The 27493-nt window shown below is 36.9% G+C and overlaps 1 protein-coding gene across 1 annotated transcript in view; it reads left to right on the forward strand.

Annotated features, from left to right (window-relative positions):
• The first annotated feature begins 435 nt into the window (after window positions 1–435).
• The window catches only part of LOC129262455 (E3 ubiquitin-protein ligase arih1-like), a 39504-nt gene continuing 12446 nt past the window's right edge, over window positions 436–27493 (forward strand). Inside the window, exons 1-9 of the mRNA XM_064099775.1 lie at window positions 436–1375; window positions 4858–5010; window positions 6781–6849; window positions 16659–16751; window positions 17519–17574; window positions 19683–19856; window positions 20750–20792; window positions 21554–21703; window positions 26641–26693. Coding sequence (XP_063955845.1) covers window positions 1148–1375; window positions 4858–5010; window positions 6781–6849; window positions 16659–16751; window positions 17519–17574; window positions 19683–19856; window positions 20750–20792; window positions 21554–21703; window positions 26641–26693 — 1019 coding nt within the window. The 5' untranslated portion in view covers window positions 436–1147. The remainder of the gene's footprint in view (window positions 1376–4857; window positions 5011–6780; window positions 6850–16658; window positions 16752–17518; window positions 17575–19682; window positions 19857–20749; window positions 20793–21553; window positions 21704–26640; window positions 26694–27493) is intronic.

The raw sequence follows: 27493 nt of genomic DNA on the forward strand, positions 1-27493 counted from the left end.
AGGAAAAATGTTATCAAATTTCATTAATCAGGACTACATTGTTCCACCCTCTACTTGCCCTTTACGTCCAGCTTTGGAATAAATGGCATTATTGATTGAACAGAAATAGTGTCACCAATTCTTAAACTTCCATATAAGGAAAATACATGACAGGCACCATTATCATACCGTCATTGGGTCAAAGTTAGAAACTTACCTATTATTATTATTTGCTCGGGTCATTTCGTCACGTCAATCAATTTGATATTTTGCTAGTAGTTTTATTATTTTGTTGTCAATAATTTTTTATTCTCTTTTTTTACCAAGAACAAATAAAATTTAAGTTAGAAATATTTTTTTTGAATGAAATTGGTAAATTACTAATCAAAATACATTTTTGTTGAAAAAATATATCTCCTGAGGTGAGAGAGAGCCTGAATCTCCGATTTCCAGACTATTGCAATTGCAAGATATGATCGCATACACAAAAACACTAACTGCATACGTTTTGTGTATTATTATGCCTTCGTTGTTCTGTGCCCATTACACTCTTCCAGCGGACAAATATCTCCCAGATCCAGGCCAATTAATTAGAAAAAACATCTTTTAGCTAAAGAGGAATATTGTGGTTCAGACTTCATGGAAAATGTATTCAGATGACGACTTTGAACAGCATAAAGCTTGAGTTCAGGACATTACACAGCCACAGGAGCAGACCTGAGTTTTCGGCTGGGCATTGCTGCACCGCGCACCTGCACTGCTGCAGTGCAATTTGGATCGGATTGGATTTGGAGTTTGACTGAGCATATGCAGCAATGTCATTAGAGAATGATTTGTTTTTGTCTGACGTGAATCCAATTTCCATGACCATGCCAATGATTAGGCCGAAACAGTGATCTAGATCTCAGCTCATCTCGGTCGAGAATACTAGGCCCTAACTTGTAGGCCTACTTGTTAACTTGTTAAATCATTTTTTTTTTGTGTGTGTGAGTGAAAAATCCCCCCCCCCAAAAAAAAAAACAAATTACAAAACAAGATCAGCCCATTTGGTAGTCTTGAATTTGAGCATCACTGAAATCTAGTGATTGATCTTGAGAAAGTGTTGCCTGTTTAATACTAGTGCAATTTCAACTTGTTAAAGAAAAGTAAGCATTCTATAAAAGTAAAGATGGAGGAGGATGAAGGATTCATGATGGGAGAGGAAGATGAGCTTGGTTATGACGATGATGATGCAGGATCCAGTGACTTTGGAGACCATTTTGAGATGGAGGAAGATGATGGTTCATACAGTAGAGATAGAGAAGATGTCGATGATTTCCAGTATCAAGTGTTAACTCCGGACGATATTGTGCAATTAATGGTTGATACAATACGTGAAGTCAACAATGTTGTGAAGGTAATTTTGGAAAAGGTTATACCGGTAACTTATAGCGAGTTGGCCTGAAAAGGCTGAATGTCTCTGTCTGTGATGTATAAACTCACCACCATTCTCATGATTGAATGTGTTCCTTGATATCTATTTGCTTGTTACTTGTCAGACGTACATGTACAGTACTACTTGGAATTATGGAACCTAATCCAGCAACCAAGTTCATCAAGAATTCATGGCATTTTTTATTGTTGGTGACATCTGGTTGGGAATAAAAACAAGCACAGCTCATCACGTTCAGTACATGGAAATTTAACCAATGACCTTGCCAGGGTCTTGATACTTGTCTAATTGATTCCAAGTTCATTTTACAATGTAGGCTTCATGAACATTTAGTTATGCTTGAAAGTTTCCAGAACCTTGACAGAAACGATTTTGTAAAAAGCCTTGCTCCTCCTGCACTTAAAGGAGAAATATATTGATTATGAATATGGCCTTATTATATATCAGTGGAAAGGTCATGATGTGGGGATTATCATTTGGTCATTCAAAAATAACGAAAGTAATACATAAGGTGGAAATCGCCAATTAAAAAGCGCTAAAATGCCTCTCCGAAATACGCCTCCCATCGGTCTCTGAATTGACTCGAATTTGATGACGTGTATGAGTGTACGAGAGACGTGATTGGCTCTCCCACGTCAAGCTCCACTTGCATGCAAAACCTGTTGCGAGGGTACCTTTTCTCCACACTGTCACTGAATACTTCGATCACGACATGAAAGAAAACCCAGAAGTTTATCTAGATTTTGGATTTTCAAATTGATGATTTTGAAGGTGAAGAGCAAATTGATGAAGTTTCTAGCTCTGGTGACGTGGATGGAGGTACATGTAAATTAGGGGAATTACGCCTATGATGAGTCGGACAATTCAACTTGCATGCCTAATCTAATTTTAATTTACCTCAACTTTTTGCTTCAAAAAAGATTTTATCGTAATTTAAAAATAGTACGAGGTGTTACTATATTTTTATATAGATAAATAATTCCCTGAGTTTCGTAATTTTGTCAAAATAATGAGGTAGAAATTATACCTAACAGAACGACTGACAATTTATCCCAGCCACGTGAAATTTGTCGTCGGTGCATATCGTCTGCTGTTTCAGACATTGAAATTAAAATTTGGCATCTTGCACCCTCTCTCGGTAATGTTTGTATTCTTACTTAAAGGGGAAGTTCACCCTGACAATAAGTTGGTTTGAATTTTAAACAAAAATTTGAGAAAAATATTGGTGAAAATTTGATCAAAGAATTTCGACGTTGTGATGGTACAGATGAGCAGCTCCTTTTAAATGCTGTGTGATATAAATTCCCCAAATTCCATTTCCTCAAAAATATGAGAGTGATTTTATTTGTTTGGTTGATATATCATCACACACATCATTTGATATCATGTCAATGTCAGGAGGAGATAATGTGAAATATGTACAGTGTAAAATAAAGGGGAAAATCTGAAAATTTGTGTACAACACAAATGGAGAGTTGTCCACAACATCAGGCATTTTGAAGCATGTTTGCCAATTTGAGGAATGATGATCCCCATAAAATGTAAAACAACTTTAAACAAGGATATTTAAACTTACATAATTTTGCTTTAATATTCTATAAGTTCCTATAACCGATTTTTATGAAACAAGTTTTAGATTGCTCTTCTCATTTTATTCTTTCTGCTCTGGATTCTCACCTTGTATTTTGGTTTCCTTTAAATAGTTACAGTAGTGGTAGGCATATCGGTAATGACAATCATACCTTTGTATGGAAAAAAGGTAGATTTGGCAACTTGGGGTTGAAAGCACTTGCGTGGCATGTCAAAAATTAGTCATAACTTGGAAGTTCAAGTGAACACTTAATGTCTTTGAATGCTGGTTCTATGCACTTCCCATTTAGGTCTAGTTTGTATGTCATTGCAGAGTGATTTCATAAAAAAATTGCAATTTTTTTCTAAATCTCATAATAGCATTGCATAATTTTTTTGGACTTGGTGTTTTTTTTTTTTTGATAACCATATAAAATAGTTTGATATTTTCCATGTTAACAATGGATATGATATGACCATGGTGGTGGTTAACTGGTTACCCAAAATAAGGATATGACCAAATAAGGAAGTGGTATTTATACCAGATTAGGACATGCACTGCACCCAAACAATGATTCATTCCATTCTTAGGCAGTGGAACAGTCAGGTAAACAGTAGTCTGTGTTGAGAGAACAATTACATGTACAGGTGTATATTCGTACCCTTTATCTGTCTTCTTATTCAGAGTGTTCATTATCAATAAAAGAAATCACACTTGAATTTAAAAGCCTGTTTGATGATAGTGTGGTTTCTGTTACATCTTGAAATTCAGAACATGCCACATTACTGGTATATACATGTATGCAATGCCATTTATTAAAAGGCAATTTACAAATGAAATATATTGTTGACAAATTAATGATTCAGCCAGAATCGTTGCATGGAGGATCTTGACATGAAGCAAGGCAATAGATTAGTCAGACAGATAAAATTGATAAATGAAGTATTAAAAGGGGGGATGACAACACATGTAAACTTTGCACATACCTGGTGGGTGTTTCATAAAGCTGTTCGTAAGTTAAGACCGACTTTAAGAACAACTGGTGAACATTTCTTACGCGCTAAGTAATCAGCAATGAACATATCATTTACCACAAGAAAGGATCACCAGTTGTTCTTAAAGTCACTCTTAACTTACGAACAGCTTTATGAAACGCCCCCAGGTGGGTGTTTTATGTAAGTCATGAGTGACTTTACAAACTATTACATACATGCACTACATGTATACACCAAAATTGTTGTTGATGTTGATTTAGTATAGTGCCTGAGAAAGGATTACCAGTCGTTCGTAAAGTCGTTCGTAAAGTCGCTCGTAACTTACGAGCAGCGTTATAAATTATGAAATGCTTACCTGGTGTTTAACATATTGCTAACACAGCTTGTGTGTGGCTATGTAGGATCAAAACTATTAATATACGAGATCAGCCGAAGACAAAACATAACTAAGTGGTTGAGGAGCAAAACTAAGATTTAACATTTGTAATTTGCTTTTAATCGAAAGGAAACTTGGGAGAGATTCTTTTAATGTTTCAAAGTAATCATGCTACATGTACATGAATGTTTTCAAGTAGGTTTTTTTTTAGTTCCTTTTCCTTTTTGATGTAATAACATTTAAATCATAAAAATAATTGGCAATGAAAATCTGCTTTAAATCTGTACATGTACTTCTTCAAACAGACCAATGATCTGTTAAATTAAAACCACATGTTTATCATTTCCCGTATATACATGTAGTAGTATCTAATTTTCAACCTTCAGCAAATGTATAGGTTTACTCATGAAGAGCAGCTGTAATGTGTCCCCTTCAAATCTCCCTAAAACCAACCCTTAGTTTCCTAGCATTCTTATTCACCTGCACATTTCCATTTTTTTTTCAGATTCCAGCTACTGTAACAAGGATACTACTGAACCACTTCAAATGGGACAAGGAGAAACTAATGGAGAGGCTTTATGGAGGGGACCCTGATGCAGTATTTACAGAAGCACACGTAATCAGTCCATATAGGAAAACACACGCTAAACAACCAAAGGTACATTGATCAAGTATGCAATAACATCTTTAGCCTAGCTCACACCTATGCGTTTTGGGCTTGCGTCAAACGCAACACAAAACGTCCACAACTGGACATCATAAAAATGCATACATGTACGAGCAAAGACGAGTGGTGATGAGCAAATGCGAGCAATGACATGCATGGACGAGCAAGGACGCACGAGTATGAGCATCAATGGGCAACAGCGAGCGGCTTGCGCTTGCAAGCATTAGTGCAATTTTAGTGCTCAATTTTATACCTTAGTAGCTTGCATCACCTCACTTTACTGCGTGCAACTTTGTACGAGCTCCGATGAGCTTGTAGGCAAAGGTGTGAATGCAACGGAATATTTTGTTGTGTAGAAAGCTTCTTTTTGCTGCATATTGCTGTTTTTGTCTCGCCTGCATTATTAGCAGAGCGAGACTGCGCTGCTTTTCCAACAGCGGCGATGGCGGCGTCGTCGTCAACATTGAAATCTTAACCAAGGTTAAGTTTTTTGAAAAGTCATCATAGCTTAGAAAGTATATGGACCTAGTTCATGAAACTTGGACATATGGGTAATCAAGTATTACTAAACATTCAGCTTGACTTTCAGGTCACATGACCAAGGTCAAAGGTAATTTAGGGTCAATGAACTTTGACCATGTTGGAGGATTTTTGAAAAGTCATCATAACTTAGAAAGTATATGGACCTAGTTCATGAAACATAGACATAAGGGTAATAGTGTATCACTAAAGATCCTGCCTGAGTTTCAGGTCACATTACCAAGGTCAAAGGTCACTTATGGTCAATGAACTTTGGCAATGTTGGGGGAATTTGTGGGATTGTCGTCATAACTTGAAAATAATTATGGATCTACTTCATGAAAGTAAAACATAAGAGCAATTACGTATCCCTGAACATCCTGTGCGAGTTTCAAGTCACATGAACAAGGTCAAATGTCATTTAGGGTCAATGAACTTTGATAATGTTGGGGGTATTTGTGGAATTAACTGTAAAAGTTTATGGATCTAGTTCTTGAAACTTGGACATAAGAGTAACCATGTATCCCTGAATATCCTATGCACGTTTCAGGTCACATGACAAAGGTCATTAAAGGTCAATAGTTCACAAGTAGCTCACAAAAAGGTTACACATACTACCCTCAAATATCAGAATTGCTCGCCTAAAAGTCACACGCATGCGCAGTCTGGCTTTAATTAACAGCAATTCACTGAGTTCGATTTGATGGTGAATTGAATGATGTGACAGTGTGTGAACTATTCGTAAATACTGTGTTAACATGTGCCTATGCGTAAACTGCCTCTATAGCTTAAATTTGTAATGAAGTTGTGCCGGAACAAATGAGACTCAAAGAGACTTGAGTATAAATGTATTAAGTATTTATCCATCTATCTATCAATCTTTCTATCTGAACAAAAAAGTTACTCTCCTTTAAAAAACCCACCTAACTCTTATTTTTTATAATCTTTTTCGATCCATCCATCGATCCATCCATTATGCTGCACTCAACCCAGGTGAGGTAAATGGGTACCTGGCATGAATTTATTCCTTGAAATGCCACCGTGCTGTAAAAGGCTGCGGTGTCTAATGCCAGGGTAATATATTCAATTGATCGCATAGGAACGCATAATTTGGCAGTGATATGTGCTATATAAGCATGTTGGTATTATTATTATTATAATTTATCTACACCTGTCTGTCACCACTTTCGATTTGCCAAAATTTTATTTTGTCTAAATGGTCTTTGCTGTTTTTCAATGCAGGTGAACACAAGGTCATCGGTTGCTGTAACAGAGTACTGTGAAATATGCTTCAGAACAGTTCTAGGATCAGTAAGTTCAACTTCAATATTCAGATCTATTATTATGTAATTGATTAGTATAGCGATCTATCCTCACGTGGGAAGACGTTCTGTTCAATCCATTGCACGAAGCCATTAGGCTGAGTGCAATGGGTTGAACACAGCCTCAACGAGAGTGGATAGGTGGCACAATGGACGAATGAAGAAATGCATCATTTGATTTATACAACAAATTTTCTAGATTTTGTTATTTCACAATAGAGAAGAAAAAAAAATAACAAAAGCAGACAGAATTAAGACATTTTTGTCGATATTTCATTTTCTCTGAAAATATTATTTTCCCCGTGTATGAAAGCAGTAAATTGTTTTTATTCTTTTGTGACCCACTTTAATGATTCATGAATCTGAGTGCGCACAGTCAACCTTGTTGATGCGCTTACTTTGACGTGCGCAAACACACACACATACAAAATGTACGTACACACATGTTGAGTGGTACACACTGAGGGAGAGAGCTCAACCGTGCAATAGAAAAATAAATAATGCACGGTCGCCGTGCAATGGAGAAATAAAATTTGCATGCAGCACAAAATGGATCAAATATTAAATGGCTTTCAACCAATCAAATTACAAGAATCTTTGTATGAGTTGTATAATTTAATTTCAATTTATAATATATTTCATTTGAAAATCACCTTGTAACAATTCATGAACATATATTTCATATTAGCAAATTGTACATATCCCATTGCAAATGTATGAAACATCTTTCACATTAAATAAATGTTTGATATCAAACAATTTAGGAAAAAGGGGAAGTTATACAAAAATGACTTTGTAAGATATATTTTATTTACTCAGTCAAGTGTAGTATAGTGTGGCCGCTGATTTGTACTGAAAATTGATTTAGGAAATTTAATAATGTCTTTGTAATATCAATAAGTGTAACAGGTGAATGTGACAGTGTATATATGATTAATACCCCTTTCTCATTTTTCATGTGGCCGATGTGGGTAACACCCAGCTGAGAATGACTTTTTATGATCTAGTGAGTGAGCTTCCTCTAGTTAGGCTCTTTTTCTGCTGTTATTACATTTTATAGCACTTGACAAAATCACAATTACCGTGTGGGTATGATGTATCGTTGTATGGGTATTACTTGTGGTAGAATACGTTGGTCCCACCCAAATGACCTGCGATGTTTCCATAACTTCCAGGGTATTCGTGTAGATTTTACCCTTGATCTCCCCATAATTTCACCAGTGACACTTTCAGAAGGGCCTTCTGAAAGTGTCACTGGTGAAATTATGAAAGTGTCACTGGTGAAATTATGGGGAGATCAAGGGTAAAATCTACACGAATACCCTGGAAGTTCTGGCAAAATTTATCCATGTTACATCCTTATAACTATTGCTCATTAAATAAGTGTGGATGAAGATTAGCCTTGTTGAACTCACTTCACTATTCACTTTTTTTCAGGTGCTTTCACACAAGCCTGATTACAAAAATACTTGGTAGTTTTCACATCTCAAAGCAAAGTGATTGTAAATATTCCCATTAGAAAACACAAAAAAAAATGTTTGTACTGTACATGTTCATGTACTTGCACAAGGATTTATACAAGTAAGGATTTTTCGCAAGAATTGTTAGTTTTGGCGAGAAGACTATGCATGCTTTGTGTGGAAATTCTTTGGGGGTGTCGTGGTCTTGTTGTTACGACTCTTGTCTTTCAATCAGAGGGACGTGGTTTTGAATCCCAGCCATGGCATGTTTTCCTTCATCAAGAAATTTACCCACATTGTACATTGTTCTGCACTCAACCTAGGGACAGTGATTTTCCGTTTAAAAAAATTGCCTTTTCCGTTTCAGAAAATCTCAAATTCCGTTTCAGCATGTCTGAAAACGGAAATTCCGTTTCCCCATAGACTTTGTGTACATGAAAAAGTGACAATTCCGTTTACATAGAAACCAATACGCAATGAGTAGCGCGATGTCAAAATGCTAGCGCTGGTCAAAATTTGCATCTACCAATGTACTAACATCGCTTTAAAATCCATTTTAATCGAAGAGATTCGAGCTAAAAAACTATTTAGAGAAACATAATCAACATTAATACATCCTCACCTTTTATATTATTAGCATTATTTTATGGTTACATGGGATTTTATTGCTGATTTGGGGACTTTTCGGACATCGTTTTGAGCAGTCTACAACTTCCGCCTATCCGCCATTTTGGATTTGTTGAATCACCGTGATCATTGTATTATGACCGAACGCAGAGGGCAGCAACACACGGCCGTATTCTGCCTAACTAATTTAGGTACGATCGAGTGATGGAGGGGCTCGAGTGTAGTTACGATGTGTTGATTGTCATGATTGTTGTTGCAAAGTGAGATCGTGTTTTTTCAGTTGATATTCGTATTTTGTTGAGGATTTGGGATTAATTTCTGTTGAACTTGATATTATGTGCATTTTGAGAAAAAACAAGTTTTCTGTGATTTTCCGTTTGAAAAGCCACTTTCCATTTCAAATGGCCGATTCCGTGAATTCCGTCCATTTTCCGCGATCGCGGAAAATCACTGTCCCTATCAACCCAGGTGAGGTGTATTGGTACCGGTACCTGGCAGGATTAATTCCTTGAATGCACCAAGCGCCTTTAGCAGCTGGAGCTACAGCCTGCGTAATACATAGTGCGCCATTTAATAGGCAACTAGATAATCGTTGTCTCATATTAAATGCGAGTATTGTTTCTGGCTCATCATGACTTGCATATTCGATCAGGTCGAGGCTGGCGTGAAACTGAAAGTGTGAAATCATTACCAGGTATTTTTAGGAGTGAGCAAGTTCGGATGATAGTGATGATCGGGCGGAGGTGAATTCATCTTATTCTGCTTCATTATTTCCCTGCATACCCACTTGACATGTACATGAAGATGGTGGTAATAAACCTGATTACAGTTATGATGATTCTAATGACAAAACACACCATGCCACATGATATGACAGGTTGTGTGGCACAGAGAGCTATATGCTTTTCACACTGCACTTTTTTTCCTTAACCCCGGGATATTGGTGGGGCTAAGGGAGGGTCTTAGCCCCACCAATTTCCTGGGGTTGTTTTCACACTACGTTTTAGCAAAGTTGGCTAGCACGGCAAATAGTATGGTACTATCTGGCCCTGCAGAAGAGCAGGGTTAGCCGGCTTATTGTGATGCTAGCACCACAGTTGCGGTGCTAAGAGATGCAGTGTGAAACGAAACAGGGCTATTAAAAGGGAAAGTGGGGCTAAGCATTAGCCAATCACAGAAGTGGAAATTGCACGTTAATCGCGCTCTGTATGGTAAAATCATCAATATTCATGAGCTGTGTGATAGTCCGGGGTTAAGGCTTTAACGCCGGCTAAGCAAATAGTATGGGGTTAAGAAAGACAGTGTGAATAAAAAAAAAGATAGTATGGGGTTAAGGATAGTCCGGGGTTAAGGATAGTATGGGGTTAAGGAAATGCAGTGTGAAAAGCATATTAATGACTGACATTGACAACACTTGGGTAATGTGTTTGCGTGCCTTGGGGAATGATATGCATCTACATGTACATGTATTCTAGTAGATAACATCATGAGTGGAAAGGGGTTGGGGACATACTTACATGTATGTACATGTATTACCCAGAGCTTACAGCATTACATTGTACATGTATTCTACATACAATACAAGCCTATTATACATTATCTTTACAGTGAACCTGTATCACTGATAAATACAATGATACATGTATGGGTGTAGCTCGTAGCAGGGGTAGGGGGGGGGGGGTTCGGAGTGTTCAATTGAACCCCTTAAAATTCCCCAAAGTAGGATAAAATAGGGGAGGAAAGGGAGAAGAGAAGGAATCAAATGCCCCTATTAAAAACCATGATTAACCTCCTGTACATTTTGTATGCAAGTATGCATCACTTTTCTGTACTAATCGTTAACTTGTCTTTGTTTTTTAAACACATTGTCTAGATTTGTAGATTTGTAGATTTGACTCCTGTAAACCTTACTGAAACAACTGAAGAGAACCAATCTATTTCACAAAATCTTTCAGTAAATAATGTTCCTTATATTATTATGAGTATTAAAGTGTACCAAAAATCTCATAAAAATTTGAAAGAAATATAGGATTTTCTTGGAAAAAACCCCGGGCAAGCATTTTCAGATTGAAAAGAAGGTACCCCCTACCTGCGCACCCATTCACTTTGCACACAATTCAAGGATTTCGATGAGAAAGGCTGCATTTTGAGGCTGTCACATGAAATGCCCAAAATTCATTATTTTTCCACCATTTTTAGTCAGATTTTTTAATGAATATCTGTGTATATGTTGCATGTGTAAAGTCTGTGTTCGTTGCGTATATCTTCTTTTACTAGAATCGCGCCCTGGGGGGGGGCCACTTATATTGACGAGTGGATACCATGCGCGACCAAAAAAACACGTAAAAAGGATGTCTTTTTCAAGATAGGGCACGTTACGTACGTAAAGTAATAAGGGTGTCAAAAACAATAAAATAATGAAAAAAGGGTATCTATTTCGCTAGGAAAGCTACGTGTTTAGGGTCAAATTTGCGACTTATAAAAAATCAAGACTAAAATGTCTTATAAAGGATGTACTTTTTGCCCCAGGATCGAGTCAACACTATACGTGTTTAAATATGATTTGCGCGAGTTGGGCTGTACAAAACCCAATGATGTAGGTAAAGGTAAAACCGACGACCAACGTCTGTGACATAACATTGAAATATCGCTGTACTTTTTTAGGGGTTCAATTCAGGGAATACTTGCCAATAGTATCGTTTTGTTTCCAATACTTGTTAAGGGTGGGGTTTCACACGCCAATACTTGTTAAGGGGTGCATTTTCAGAATATGGAAAATACGTGTTTAGGGTGCTTTTTGAGATCTCATGGTTGCGCATGGTATCCACTCGCGAATGGAAGTGGCCCCCCCGGGAATCGCGCAGATATGCGTGTGCGCAGACAAGGTGAAGGGGGACTGCGCAGACTTGGCAACTTGCCATACATGCATGTAAAGCTTGGTGCTTGAACAGAGTTGGTTCATAGTTCAGCCGACCTCCATGTATTGGTCGAGGTTGTCTAAAAAGTGACTTGTGCATATACCGGTACATGTATGTGAAATGAATTCAATATGAATATGCAGGTCTGTAGGATTTACATTTTGAGAAAGGAATTAGAATAATGTTGTTTTGTTATTAATTTTTTCATAAATATAATGACTGCAGCTTAACAAATAATAATAATAATAATCAGTTCTTGTATAGTGCATAACACATTATGAATAACGTCTCTATGCGCTTCCAAAGGACTTGGATATTTTTACCCTGGCTGTAGAGTCTCAAGCAGCCTTCAAGCGCTCAGTGCATTTCAAGGATTGAATTCCTGCCAGGTACCCATTCACCTCACCTGGGTTGAGTGCAGCACAGTGTGGATAGATTTCTTCTTCCACAAAGTGGATAGATTGGGGTTGGGATGGCGTCTTAAACAAAAGCTTTAGTATTCCCAGTTTTGCCAAGATGATGAAATGTGAGGGTTGGTGATGAAAAGGCACAATACAAATTCCTGGTGAACATGCTGAGCACTCAGAATTTGTCAGCTGCTTACATATGTATGTAAAAGGCAAATTGTTGTAAAAAAAATAGAAGTGTGTACTTGGGAATTGAGTTTGACAAGGGGCCCCGTCTTACAAAGAGTTGCGATTGATCTGATCAATTGCAAACCAGCAACGTCAACATCTAAAATACATGTTTGTTCAAAATATTTTCTAGAAATGACGTATATATTCATACATTCACTGTTTTCTTGACAATTCAGTATGCTTCTCTGACAATGAGCAAATTTCCAAAAGCAAAAATATGAGATAGATTTCCATATTGATCGCATCAATCATAACTCTTTTTTAGTTGGGGGCTCTGATTTGATAATGATTTGTCTCAGGCTTTTTGATGATCTAATTTAGACCAAATTTCCAAAATGATTGGTTTAGGTCTATTTGTTGACATTCTAGCCAAAGGCTATTCATCCTCCACATGTTCAGGTACATTGACTTGGGCATTTATTTGGTGACTCACTTGCATTGCTTGAGGAAATATGTCCTTTACAAAGGGCTAATTATATAGCTTCAAATTTTCAAGTGCATCTTATACCTCGGTCACATTTGCTCTACGGTGGCCGTTTTATTAATTATCATTCATACCACCTACAATGTATATCTAGCTCTGGTAGAAAAATGTTAAAAGGGCTGTTTTCGACTTGCCGTACGGCCGCCGTAGAGCAAATGTGACCGCGGTATTAATACGCATTAAGGTTGCACAGTTGATAATGATATCTACATGTACTAGTACTTGATTATTTTTAGAGAGAGAAAACAAAATCCTCAGTACTTGTATGAGTAAAGTATTTAAGTATTTATTGTCCATAAATGGAAATTCCTCTTGTATGCAATAATAAGAAAGACAACAGATTATATAAATCTATACCCATGTAACATGAAAAATGCAATCTACAATTGGAACATGACAATAAAAATAATATTACTTACATAATAATTCATAGCAGTGTTTTAAAATAACATGAAAGGCATTTAGATGATTTTATTGAAATTATCTGAACTTTGGGAAATATTAAGGAAAGACAATTATTAGACAATTATAAGATCAGTCATTCAAAAGTATCTCACAAAATAAATAATGGCCTTTTCTCTGTACAAGCATGTATCTTCATCAATTCGATTGAACAGAGCTGCCTTGTTGTGTCATTTTTTATGTGTGGGCTTTACCAATTGGGCAATAAATGTGTATTGTAACATCATGCATCAGATAGGCTTACTGGGTGATTTTGCTCATGTTTCAAATTCATGTACATGTCCCGGGGGGGGGGGGGGGGGGGCACTTATATTGACGAGTGGATACCATGAGCGACCAAAAAAACACGTAAAAAGGATGTCTTTTTCAAGATCGGGCACGTTACGTACGTAACGTAATAAGGGTGTCAAAACACTAAAATAATGAATAAATACCCTTTTTACACACGCTAAAATTTCCTTAACCCCGTACTATAGGTGGGGCTAAATTGCCATTTAGCCCCACCTATAGTACGGGGTTAAGCTTAGCCCACTTTCTTTTTACACATCATTTTTGCAAAGTGGGCTAACCCCACCTTTAGTACGGGATTATTTGGCCCTGCAAAAAAGCAGGGTTATCCCAGCAATTGCGGTGCTAAGAGCGATAGTACGGGGTTAAGATCGCTAGTGTAAAACGAAAGAGGGCTAAGCTTAACCCCGTATTATAGGTGGGGCCAAATGGCAATTTGGCCCCACCTATAGTACGGGGTTAAGGAAATTGTAGCGTGTGTAAAATGGTACGAGTGAAGTACTTGTACTACGAATGATCGACAAAAACCACTAGTCCGGGGTTAGCGAGTTTCGTGTGTGAAAAGCAAGCATTCCTTATCCGGGGTTAGCAATAACAATTTGGCATGTGTAAAAAGGATAAAAAATAGTACGGGGTTAAGGATAGTACGGGGTTAGCGATAGTCCGGGGTTAAGAAAATCCTGTGTAAAAAGGGTAAAAGAGTATCTATTTTCGCTAAGAAAGCTACGTGTTTAGGGTCAAATTTGCGAGGGTATGAAAAAAATAAGACTAAAATGTTTTATAAAGGATGTACTTTTTGCCCCAACAGTCAACACTACGTGTTTAGAGTACGTTTTGCGCGAGGTGTGGGAGGTGGGGCCGTTAAACCCAATGATGTAGGTAAAGGTAAAACCGACGACCGACGTCCGTGACATAATTAAAATATCGCTGTACTTGTTTAGGGGTTCAATTCAGGGAATACTTGCCAAGAGTATCGTTTTGTTTCCAATACTTGATAAGGGTAGGGTTTCACACGCCACTACTTGTTAAGGGTTGCATTTTCAGGATATGGAAAATACGTGTTTAGGGTGCTGTTCGAGACCCCATGGTCGCGCATGGTATCCACTCGTCAATTGAAGTGCCCCCCCCCCCCCCCCGGTACATGTATCAAGGAATTGTGAAAATTAAATTCTTTAGTTTTCACACACTGGCCACCTGTGTGCCAAGTGAGCCAAATGTGAAATTGAAATTGAAATTCCATGAAGGCATACATATTTAGATTGAAATTAACTAAATGTTATCTGAAAAGATACCGTAGTGAGTGTGTCTTAAAGATAAATTCCAGTTTTGGTAACGATCTAAAAATGACTTTTTACAGAATCTAATATAAAGACCACCCAAGTGTCTGTTTGTATGAATAAAAAATATGTGCCAAAGGATTCTGGAAGAAATTGTGTAATTGCTGAGAAATAAGCAAAATAAGCGCGGATTCGGTCACTTCCGTCGGGTCTTTATTTTAGCAATAATAATACACTGTCCCACGTGTGCCTATCTGTGTTGGTGATCTTCAGTGTGAACATTTTTCAGCGTAGATTTCAAGATTTCACAAAGTTCAGTTTATGTAACTGTACCAGATCTAGATCCTCGATGATATACTGACAATTAAGCCTTGTTTTAGAGACTTTCTCATGAAATCAGTGTTTACTGCAAATACTGGAATTTCTCTTTAAAGCCAAATTTTGGCCATAAACTACTGTAATTACAGTGACTGTGATGTTGGAACTTCCTTGCATTTGCAGGAAATTGTTAGCATCTTTAATAATTGTCATAGCCTAGCAGTCTGACAAAAAGATTTACGATCCCATGGAAGTATGGTTATGAGGTTAATGTACTATTAATGAATATTAATGGCAAATGTTTGTACACTGTATTCCTTTTTGTAAGTGTACAGTGCACATGCAAGGGGAGAGGGTTAAGGTATTGAATTAATAAAAATACACGTGGAACATCAAAAAATTGTACATTATTTATTACTTCTTAAATGCACTACATGTAGCCTACAGGTGGGACAGGGGGGGGGGGGGGGCTTGTGCAGTGCACATGCAAGGGGAGAGGGTTATTGAATTAATAAGTAATACATGTGGAATATTAAAAAATATTGTACATTACTTATTACTTCTTCAAGGCACTTACAAAATTAGCCTACAGGTTGGACAAGGGGGGGGGGGGGGCATATACAGTGCACATGGAAGGGGAGAGGGTTATGATATTGAGTTAGTAAGGAAGAATACATGTGAATATTAAAAATTGTACATTACTTATTACTTCTTCAAGGCACTTACAAAATTAGTCTACAGGTGTGACAAGTGGGAGGGGGGCATGCATACCCTCTTTCAGGGGCACAGTAGGAAACGGGGGGGGGGGGGCAATTTAAGGATTTGCTGGAGGCACGTTTTTTACCTAGTGTATTACACCATTGACCTTTTGTACACTGTACTAAGGGAAGTAATAATCTTGTTGGGGGGGGGGGGCTACTTAGTATAAATGTACATGTATGATATGTACAATGTATGTGGCGCGGTCCGTTCCAGAGCATCACCAATTTAGAAAGCCATTGGAATTCCTATTTTTCCCCATTCCAGAGACCCTCAAATTTTTTCTGGACAGTGCACTACCATAGCCGTTACCATGCTACGTGAGTTCCGGAGACCCCATAATTTGATGTGGTCAGTTCCAGAGCATAGCAATATTTTTGATCCAAGAGCTGTTCTGGAGACCCCCATTTTAAGACCAAGACTAGTTCCAGAGCCCCCGACCCCAGAGTTTGGTGTGGCACATAGTTATTATGATATAATTCGATTAGGTAATAATTACACCATTAATTACACCCTTAAATTTATCAAAAATTGATTTAAAAATGCTTTTGTGGTTTTTTTTGACAGTCAATGACAGGCATCGAGTGCAACCATAAATTCTGTGCAGACTGCTGGACGGAGTATCTTACAACCAAGATCATGGAGGAAGGCATGGGTCAAGTAAGTCAAAACCACAATTTGTAATATTTTTTTGTCTCGCCTGCATATAACAGAGTGCAGACTATAGGTGCCGCTTTTCTGACGGCGGTGGCGTCAATATTGAAATCTTAACCAAACTAATGTTCTTGAAATGTGATTATATCTACATGTATGTAATATATGGACCTATTTCATGAAACTTTGAAATAAGGTTAATCAATCATCACTTCAGGATCATTTTGACTAAGTTTCAGGTCACATGATCAAGGTCAAAGGTCATTTTATATAAATAGTCATTGAACATTGACCATGTTGCGGTATTATGTTGAAATCTTAGCCAAGGTTAAATTTTTGAAATGTCATCATGGATCTATTGTATGAAACTTTAGAAGTATATGGGTAATGAAGTATCACTTAATATCTTGCATGTGCAGTGTACATGTATTTCTGGTCACATGATCAAGGTCAAATGTCATTTGAAACCAATGAACTTAGTATTTTATTATGAAGTGGTATGTTAATGTTATTTTGGAAAATTTATTCATCTGAGTCATTTTCATTGTCAGCACTGCTGCTATATTGAATCTTGTTTATGCAGGCAAGACTGCCAGAGGCATTCCACTTCTTTCATTATTATGTTTTTTTTTAAATTCTCCACCCCCCCCCCCCCCCCCCATGGAAACCTTGTTTAGATTTATGAAGCCCTTTAGATATTTTGTTTTCCTTGAAAGACAATTTCCCTCAAGTGATGACTGGATACATGTATGTTTTCCTTTCTAAATTTTCAGACTATAGCTTGTGCAGCCCATGGATGTGATATCCTTGTAGATGACATAACAGTTATGTAAGTATCACATGATTCGCATACTTTAATAGAGAAACATTCAGGTACATAAATACAGAATGAAAGATAATACATTATGTACCAGTTTTACCAGTATGCCCGTTCATTTAAAGGATACATTTGTTTGTTTTTTCTTTTGACAAGTGTTGCTCATTTTTGCTTGAGGGCAATTTCATAAAATATATGTACGTCTGATCCCCTATATACAGGACCTTCATGAAATTTTCTGTCTGTGATTTCTTGTTCTATTGACAGTCTGTAATGTTATCAAAGGACCATGACTTGGTCAGGTTATGAAATGAAGTTAGACTCGAGAAAAATGTAGGTCGGACGTACAAAAAGGTTGATCATTTATTATTGGCAGATCAGTGTGAAGCACTGGAGTAGCTGATGCCAACGCAGTTGATGATCATACTGATGTATAACTGCATGTGCAGATGTACATCTTTATCTATGTACTATGCCTATACCTTTATAGTCACCCAGCGTTTTTGATCAAAATGTATATCCATTTAAATGTGTAATCCATGGAGTGTCTGTGTTGGAGAGTACTATTTGACAGTGACATGGAGCTGCATGTACGATTGAATGCTGAACATTTTCAATGTACATTTAGGCCTGCATTGCTCATATTCAGATGAACCATGTGGGAACATTTAAAACTACAGTGTATAAATAAATGATTGGATGATTATTACTCTATAAATCATACATGTAAATACATAGTTTTCCTTAAAAAAAAAAAAAAATAGCCAATTCATAAAAAAATTTACTTGAAATGTGTATTTTTTATTCAAATTTTGTAGCCTTTTTGCCAGTGAGCGCCATTGATATGATAAGAGATAGATTATGACTCAGATTAAGTCTAAAGTACAGCTTTATGAATCAAACTGCAAACATTTAGATTAAATTTACTGTTATTCTTGCGTGTATACCATGTGGATCATGTTGCTTTAATCATTATTACATACAGTGGGAAACTTGGGTCGGGATGAGGATGATGTCCCTCAAAAATCAAAATGGCAAGGTATCCTGGGACTACCCCCCCCCCAAAAAAAAGAGCAAAATTGAACAAAGAAAGAAAAAAGTGGAGGTGTGATTTTATTGCTAACATTGGTGTGAATAATTGGAAGGGATACAGTTTTAAATCATGCCCTTGTTTTTGTATTTTCTCTGATTCTCCTTTGTAAATTTGAACTTAAAGGATTAGATGTCCTGTGGCTGATGGATTAGTATTTTAAGGCTTGACCTTTGGACTCCATATTGTACATTGCAGTATTTGTCGTAATCAATTACACAAAGATCTATACCACATGTACACTGTAATTCTTTGTCATAATGATAATGAATCCCTTTAAATCCACATTATGAATAAATTATTAGATTTTTCAAAACCACTCCTCTTGAAATGAATGAATACTAGTTTCTGAAAACTGAAACCAATGGTAATTTGAAAACTCTTTCTCTTTCCTTTTTTTGTGCTCTCCCATTTCCATTTCCAGTACTGTAATACTTTTCTTCTTTATTTTGTTTAATTTGTTTAAAAAGAGTGCAGAGTAAAAAGAAGTTGAATGATATCAGATGTAAGAAATATAATGCGATTTAAAGGTAAAAGACAGTAGTTAAAGCAAACTATAATTTCATGAGAAAGTCTTTAAAATCCAGGTTAATTGCCATAATATTATCATAGATCTAGTTCTGGTACATTGAAATAAACTTATTTTGTGAAATCTTGAAATTTTAGCTGAAAACCGATAATTCTGATGATCACGAACACAAAAAAAGCATATATGGGACAGTGTATTAATATTGCTTGGAAAAATACCTGACATTTGATGGAATTCCATGCTTATTTTGCTAATTTCTCAGCAATTACGCATTTTCTTCCAGAGCCACTTGGCGCATATTTTTATTCATACATACAGACACTTGGATGGTAATTTTTATGGATTCTGTTTGAACTCATTTTGAGATCGTTACCAAAACTGGTATTTATCTTTAAGCCAAATTTTTATACTAGTACATGCACACTGTGTATTTGAATATTGAATACATTATTGTATACACATATTTCTTGAATATTTATTTTCCCTTTTCTTCTACTGTAGGAAATTAGTGAAAGAGGCCAAAGTGAAACTGAAGTATCAGCACCTAATTTCCAATAGTTTTGTGGAATGCAATCGTCTAATGAGATGGTGCCCTGCCCCCGACTGCCCCAACGCATTTAAAGCTAACCACATAGAACCCCACCCTGTTACCTGTATTTGCTCACATACATGCTGGTAAGTTATAGATGTAGATGGATAGATTGATTGATGAAAGGATGGATGGATGGAGGGAGGGATAGATTGATGGATGGATAGATGGTTAGATGAATTGATGGATAGATGGATGGATGGATGGATTATTGATGGATGGATCATGAATGAATGATTAAATGATTACCTTGAGGGAAAAAATAATCAAATGATTTATTTCAACATTCACGATAATTGTATTGGTCCATGAATGCTGGCATACTTACAAAGTAATTCAATTTCCAATTGCTTTCAAATACATACATACACAAATGATGGAAAATACAATGTCATTCAATTAGTTAAGTACAGTGTATTAAAGCTGTCATTGACTGTTCCATGTAATATTTACCCCGCTTAGCCTATTGGGACTTTACTTTTAGTTCTTGTTCATACATGAAAGAAAAATAAGTCACTACTATTCATGGTGTGATTTTAGGACGAATGGTTGTACAACAGGTGAAAAATCACAAAAAGGTGATTGAATATTACTAGTGTTTTAAAGTTTTAAGTATCAGTTTAAAGGAAAACTGGGGTTTTGATTGTTTTCTTTCCTGATATTCTCTTTTAGCAAGCATTTCTTTCTTACCCTTTTATTTTGGTTCCATGACATTTGCTCTGGCAACAATGGCTTCGCTCTAAATTCCACACACTTAATTGAATGACCAACTTAACCCTGGGTTTAAAACCTAAACCTAACATAAATCCTATTGCAAACATAATCCTAACCCTATATCTTAGACAAAATTAAAGCCAGAGCAATTGTCGCAGGAGCAAAATTGTGTCTTTATTTCATTTCAATGTATGCTTCTTTTAATTTTCTTTAAATTTAAGAAGAAAGATCATCATTTCTTGTTTTTTTACTTTTATTTTTCTAGCTTTGTCTGTGGTGAAAATTGGCATGATCCTGTCAAGTGTTCAGTAAGTAATAAAGAATAAGCCAATTTTTGGCAGTATAGATTAAAAAAAAAATGTAGATTTCAATTATTTTTATTGCTACTCCCAACGATCATTACAACATTAAATTGTTTTCTACCATGTAATTTTTTCCTTCAGTCTACAAATCCATTGTAAATGTTTTGTGGTGTGTCACTGAATTATTGCCATTTATTCCCCCACTCTGCAACGACGAAGAGCAAAGCTTATGTGCTTGAAACATCAAGAATATGTTTCTATCTCTCTTGCTCTCTTTCTTTGTCATTCTTTCAACCCTTAGTCTGTTAAAAGTTGTACTTAGTCTTAAGATGTAGTTATTTCATATTATTATGTAATTGAATGGTGAAAATAATGTGTAATCAAATTTGTAACATTACAATTGTAAACTTCATGTAATTCAGCCTTTGGGCTGCGATGTGTTGTTTTTGCCAATAAATACCATTTTACTACTACTACTACTACAAGAATAACAGTTCTTTTAAGAAGTATCATCAAAAAGATGACCAACAGTCCTTTGAAGGACTACCTTACATGGTGTTACTGCAAACCTTGCTATCCACTCAGTACCGCCATGCAAACCTTCAAAGCTCACAGTATGTTTGTGTATATTATGTCATTTAACAGTAATCCCAGTAGCTACATCTATTCTTAAAGATACTATTCTTTTTGATACGCGGTTTTGTGCTAACCTTTCTTTTGTTATTTCCCATTGTTCACATTCTTGTTTTCATCTTTATTATACACAGTGGCTCAAGAAGTGGATCAAAAAATGTGATGATGACAGCGAGACTTCCAACTGGATTGCAGCTAACACCAAAGAATGTCCCAAGTGTCATGTGACCATAGAGAAGGACGGTGGTTGCAATCACATGGTTTGTCGCAACCAGAACTGCAAGGTAAGGTCCATTTATTTCCTGTGATAAATAACATTGTCTGGTATTCTTCTTATGAGTCATAGCATTGATTAAATTAATCCCCAAAACAGGGGAGGGGGTGCTGGTTCAGGCCCCTTGACATTTTTGTGATGAGGAGAATTTTTTTTCTACTATGACTTCATGACCTTTATGACATTTTGCGCATATTTTGATAATTTTTGTTATTACATTTGCATACAGCATTAACAGAATTATTCAATATAAAATTCTTCTTTGACTTCATGAGCTCTCTGCATCCATGTATATACACCAGTTCCATTGCTACCATTTCTCTGGGGGTAATCAAAGAAAAGGGGAATCGTATCTGTGCATCAAAGTCTCCTTTCCGCTCTCCCAAACACCCTGACGGCAGGCATGCAGGAGAGTCCTCGGACCAGAAAAAGATGCCTGCTCTCTACACGGTGTTGTATTGCTAGCATGTTAATCATAGCTATGACGTGATGCAGGAATCGCTGAATAGAGTCACTTGTGAATACCGAAACTGAAATCTAAAGTATTTATCCATCAAGTGTTTTAAGGTGCCAGCCACACGGTTAGACCTTCTCCCCATTTCTTGTTCGCCCCACGAGTAGAAATTGACATCTTCTTCGTCCTGTGTTCCAAGGGCATCTGTGATACCTATAACGCGATGCAGGAATCACTTTTTATACTAAAATCTAAAGACAAGTGTCTATCCATAAAGTGTTTGAGGGCACTGGCCATTCGATAACCCCTCTGCCCATTTCTTGTTTGCCCCATGAGCATAATTGGATATCTTTAACGGCCTGTGTTCCAGGGATATCTGTTATACCTAAGATGAAATGCAAAGTGTTTGAGGGCACTGGCCACTTGGATAGCCGCTCTCCCCATTTCTTGTTCGTCCCAAGAGTAGAAATGGATATCTTCTTCGGCCTATGTTCCAGGGATATCTGTTATACCTCAGATGTGATTCAGGAATTGCTGAATATGGTCACTTTCTTTATACCACGATCCATAAATAAATTCCTATCCAGAAAGGTATTTGAGGGCACTGGCCACTCTTATCCCCTGTCCCATCTTGTTTATCCCAAAAGTAGAAATAGAGTGGGCTTGTGTCCCAATGAGTTCTTTCTTGTTCAGGTTCATGTTCCGCAATTCCTAGAACATCAGGGAATAATTTTCCTGTTGCTCCACATTTTTTATGACTGCTAAACAAAATTTCCTTTGTGTAGCAATTTTTATCATAGGACTTTACAGGACATAGTATAAAGATCTTTCTCTTACAACCAGGCCCCCATCTTACAAAGAGTTACGATTGATCCAATCAATCGTAACTCTATGGAAATCCATCAGTGTCATAATTTTTTCTACAGGAAATTTGCACAATGTCCTTTGTAAACAGAGAGAAGCACAGTGAATTTTCAAGACAACGATGAATGCATGAATATAAATCATAGCTAGAAAATATTTTGAACAAACATGCATAAGAGATGTCGACATTGCTGGCCATCCATAGTTGCGATCGATCGGATCAATCGCAACTCTTTGTAAGACAGGCACAGAAATGCTTGATCAAATTTGAGAAGTAGAATTATTCTGTGAGCATAAAGCCAAAGTTGTCTCGCATAGTATGCTCCACTGACAGGAGAAAGTCTGATTACTGGATAAAATGGAAAGACAGGATTAGCGTTGAATCATCTGGTTTTGCTGCAGTTCATAAAACTTCCTTGGTCTGCACAATGGACAGGTAGCTCTGTGATTGAAAAAAATTATTTTCATCATCTCTCTCTGATGTAACCATTAGTCCAAACGAATATTCATTGGTCATTTGATTGACAAAGCAAATGTTGAACTCTCCAACAGAGATGATGTAGTATTAGTGGTATATTTAAGGGCCTCGGTCATTGTTTTGTTTCTTGAACATATCCCACATTTTCCTAATGCTGAGAGAGCTTGGCAGACACCGCTTGTTTGGAGTTTTGGCACATTCATAAATGAAAGGCACAGCATCTGAAAAAGTCAATACAAGCCCAAATGCATTTTTTTTTTTGTGAATCCTTCATTTGCTCTTTGAAATATTCCTTTCAGGTTTCGATTGTCGTTGTTTCTCCATGAGCATCTAATCAATGTCCATTTTTTCCTTCCACAAAGCAGTACTGACTCTCACACCATGATAAAACTCCCTTCTTCCACTTCTTTCAAGTTCTATTAAATGTTGTAAGTTATAATTGTTATCGATGAAAAAAAGATGAAAAATGTAATTTGATTTGATGTTATCAGAGCTGCCAAATAGTACGATTTTGTCGTATTCCGTACGATTTTTCACTTGAAATACGACACTAGGATTTTTATAGATAAAATACGATTTTTTGAAAATATAGCTATGGCAAGGCTCGACATTACAGAAATACACCTCGGGCAATCATTAATGAAAAATGTTAAGTTTTGGTGGCCCGAATCGGGCAACCAATAATTTTCAAAGTAGCGCAATTTTTCCTCCGATTTTTCACGCATTTATCAACTTTATACAGTTCAAATTGCAACCAAATCATCATGCGCCCTTTTTGTTGATCTACACACAAATACACACACACATGACAGTACATAGCCTTACCGCTATAGCATACAGTAGCTATTATCCTGCCGGCCGGCTGGCGTGAGCTTTGCATGAAACCACAGCAGCTACATGTAGCTATATCTGTGCGCTAGCAGCCTATTCAGATTCGGGGAGCTACGATACGAAATGTTGCTGCTAAGAAATCTTCCACAGAACTTTGAAAATCTATGTCAAAGTCACATTTTACACCAATGACATGCCCTTCTACAGTCCAGATTACTCAAATCTGGTGTAAACTGATTATCTGCAAGCATTAAAAACAGGAATTATGACCTCTCTTTTGACTCAAAAAGACCGATTTCCAAATGTGTTAATACACATAAAAACACAGGTGAGTACATCACAGTCCCACATGTGCATTTGTATGTATGTTGATACTTGGTTTCTTTCGAAGCTGCGTCTTTTCTAGCAAAAAATAAGCAGACAGTTTCTTTCTTTTTTGTTTATAAATGACTTCTTAAATCACTCTTCATAAAGAAAATACTTTGGGAAGGCATTTCATTGATATGAAATGTGAATTTTTCAAACATTTTGGCAAACAAAGTAAAGGACTTTTCTCACACCTTTTTTCCAGATATAGCCTAACTTTTACAGTTTTCTTATTTTTTTTTTTTTTTTTTGACAGTGGTTAAACCATATACCCCTTCCCATTGAATATGCCTGATTAAAGAATATGTTTCTACTAAAAAAATAATAATACAAACGAAATTAAGGTTATAAAAATAGAAATGCGTCATCCCCAAAAGGTGAGTGAAAATTATTTGCTCAATTGGCTTAAACTGTTGCTACGTACAGCTGTTAAAAAATATTTGTAATGGCTTCTCATTTTTTCCCCCTTCACCATTTTTATTTATTTGTTTTATTAATTTTTTTTAAATTGTCTTTTGTTTCTTTTTTTTCTTTAATTTTTCTTTTTTACTTTTTTACTTTTTTTCCTGTTCTGTTTTGGTGGGGCCACCAAACTTTAATATTGGGCCACCAACAAAAATAATTTGAAGGTTTTGGTGGCCCGAACGGGCCACCACCAAAACCACCAAACGGGCCACCACCAAAAAAGTTAATGTGGAACCTTGCCTGTCGGATGTAAAAATTACAGTGAGCACAACAAAATAATGAGATGTATAGTAGGAAAGTACACGACGGGTATGAATAGGATTTTTTGCCTAAAAATAGGATTTTTGGGGTGAAATAATAGGATTTTTGGTCAAGTGTGGTTGGCAGCTCTGTGTTATAGGGAGAGCGTGATTCGGCATCAAATCAGTGTCACTTTCTGAAGTGACCATTGCTCAAAGCAAACATACATCGGTTCTTGGGTTACCAAAGCTTATGGTGAACTCTCCCACAAAGATGTTGTAGTATGTGTTTCCAGGTCTGGTCATTGTTTTATTTGTTGAACATGTCCCACATTTGTCTGATGGCAAGAGAGCTTGGCAGATCTCGCCTGTTTGGGGTTTTGACACATCCAAAAATGAGAGGCACAGCATCTGAAAGGCTTGATTTGAGCCTAAATGTGATCTTTTTGTGAATCCATCGTTTCCTTTTGATCCCCTTCTTCTTTCGGAGCTTGGATTGTGATTATCTTCCCACAAGTTTTCCTGTCAAGCTCAAAAGTTGTTTCTTTCCATGAGCAAAGATACAATGTAGGCTGCTGAAGAAGGCTGAACAAAATGCACACTCGCTGCATTGCATAGTAACCTGTTGTAGACAAATAAGAAATGGGATGGCAAATTAGATTTTAATCACATATGAAAAATAAACTAGTCTTTGTACATGTTCAATAAAACACTGAAGAGTACTGAAGAGTAATATCAGACTGAGTGTTTAGTTGTAGTGTTGTGTTCATAATGATTGAAAAATGTCTACACTTGAATATAAAGTTAGTGTTGTCAATTACTAGACATTGCAATACATTCTTGAAATATTCATGTAATTGCTTGAATTTAGGAAACATACCTTCAGGGCTTGAATTAATCCAAGGCCATGGAATCTGGGACCCGTTTTAAAACTTGTAATAATAACTTTGACCTGGGCTATTTTTTGTGCCCCGCCTCCTTTTTTAAATTTTTTTTCTCTTGCACTTTCATAAAGAAATATGCTCTCATTCATCAAGATGTTGGGTCGTGGAAAAGGAGGAAAGGGTTGTGCCAAGCACCATCGCAAGGTTCTACGAGACAACATCCAGGGTATTACGAAGCTATAAGTGGCCTTGCCATAAAGAATATTGCAATTAAAGGTCTGCACCTATATTTGTGTGAACATCATACTCTGAAGAAGTCATGGTATAAGTTTTGAAAATTATTTTTCATTTGATTTTTCTTTGCAGGCTGACTTCTGTTGGGTGTGTCTAGGACCATGGGAGCCCCATGGATCATCATGGTAAGATATTAATAATCTTTTTTTTTTAAGCGTTAAAAGACCAGCGCACACTATGCGACACAATTGCACCCAAATCGCAGAGTGTCCGCCAACCTGCAGCACGCTGCAACTGTGATCCAATTTGTTGCAGAGGAACCGCAGACCGAATCTCGGACATTTGACACGTCAGATCTTCCTGTGATTTTGATGATTTGAGCCAATCAGATTTGTCCTAGATGATGACGTCATGACCACTTTGACGTGCTGCTGCAGTGTAGACAACATACACATGAAAGAGGAGGGGTCATAGAGAAGCAGCGCATTGCAGAGCCGTTGCAATGTGTGCGCTGGCCTGCGATGTGATTGCACCGATATGCGATTGGACAAATATTGCAGTCGGAAACAATCAGTCATTCCTGCACACGATGTATGCACATCCTCCACTCCCTGGGAAGTAATGATCCAGCCAGTCGTCATTGAGGCGCACACAATACTGGACAAGCTACAATGATTTTCCCATCCTACTGGGTACCCATTGTGGTCCCATTTGTAGACTTTCATGTAGTAGATTGAGTGTGACATCAACTGAAACAATCTTTCAGAGTAAAATAAGAACTGTATACTTATCTTTTTCTTGACAGTTTCCAAATAAATCAAACAATTTCAAGGAAATTTGGAAAATAGGTGCACATTTGATGAATATAAAGCAACTTTTTTGGGGAAGGTTTTTGTTGTTGTTTTACCCTAGCCAGTTAACAGTAACCAGCCATTTATTTATAGCACTTTAATGTTTTCAAAATTTTGCATAATGGCTATAGACT

Source organism: Lytechinus pictus, chromosome 5 (assembly GCF_037042905.1).
Source record: "Lytechinus pictus isolate F3 Inbred chromosome 5, Lp3.0, whole genome shotgun sequence".
Classification (NCBI taxonomy): Eukaryota; Metazoa; Echinodermata; class Echinoidea; order Temnopleuroida; family Toxopneustidae; genus Lytechinus; species Lytechinus pictus.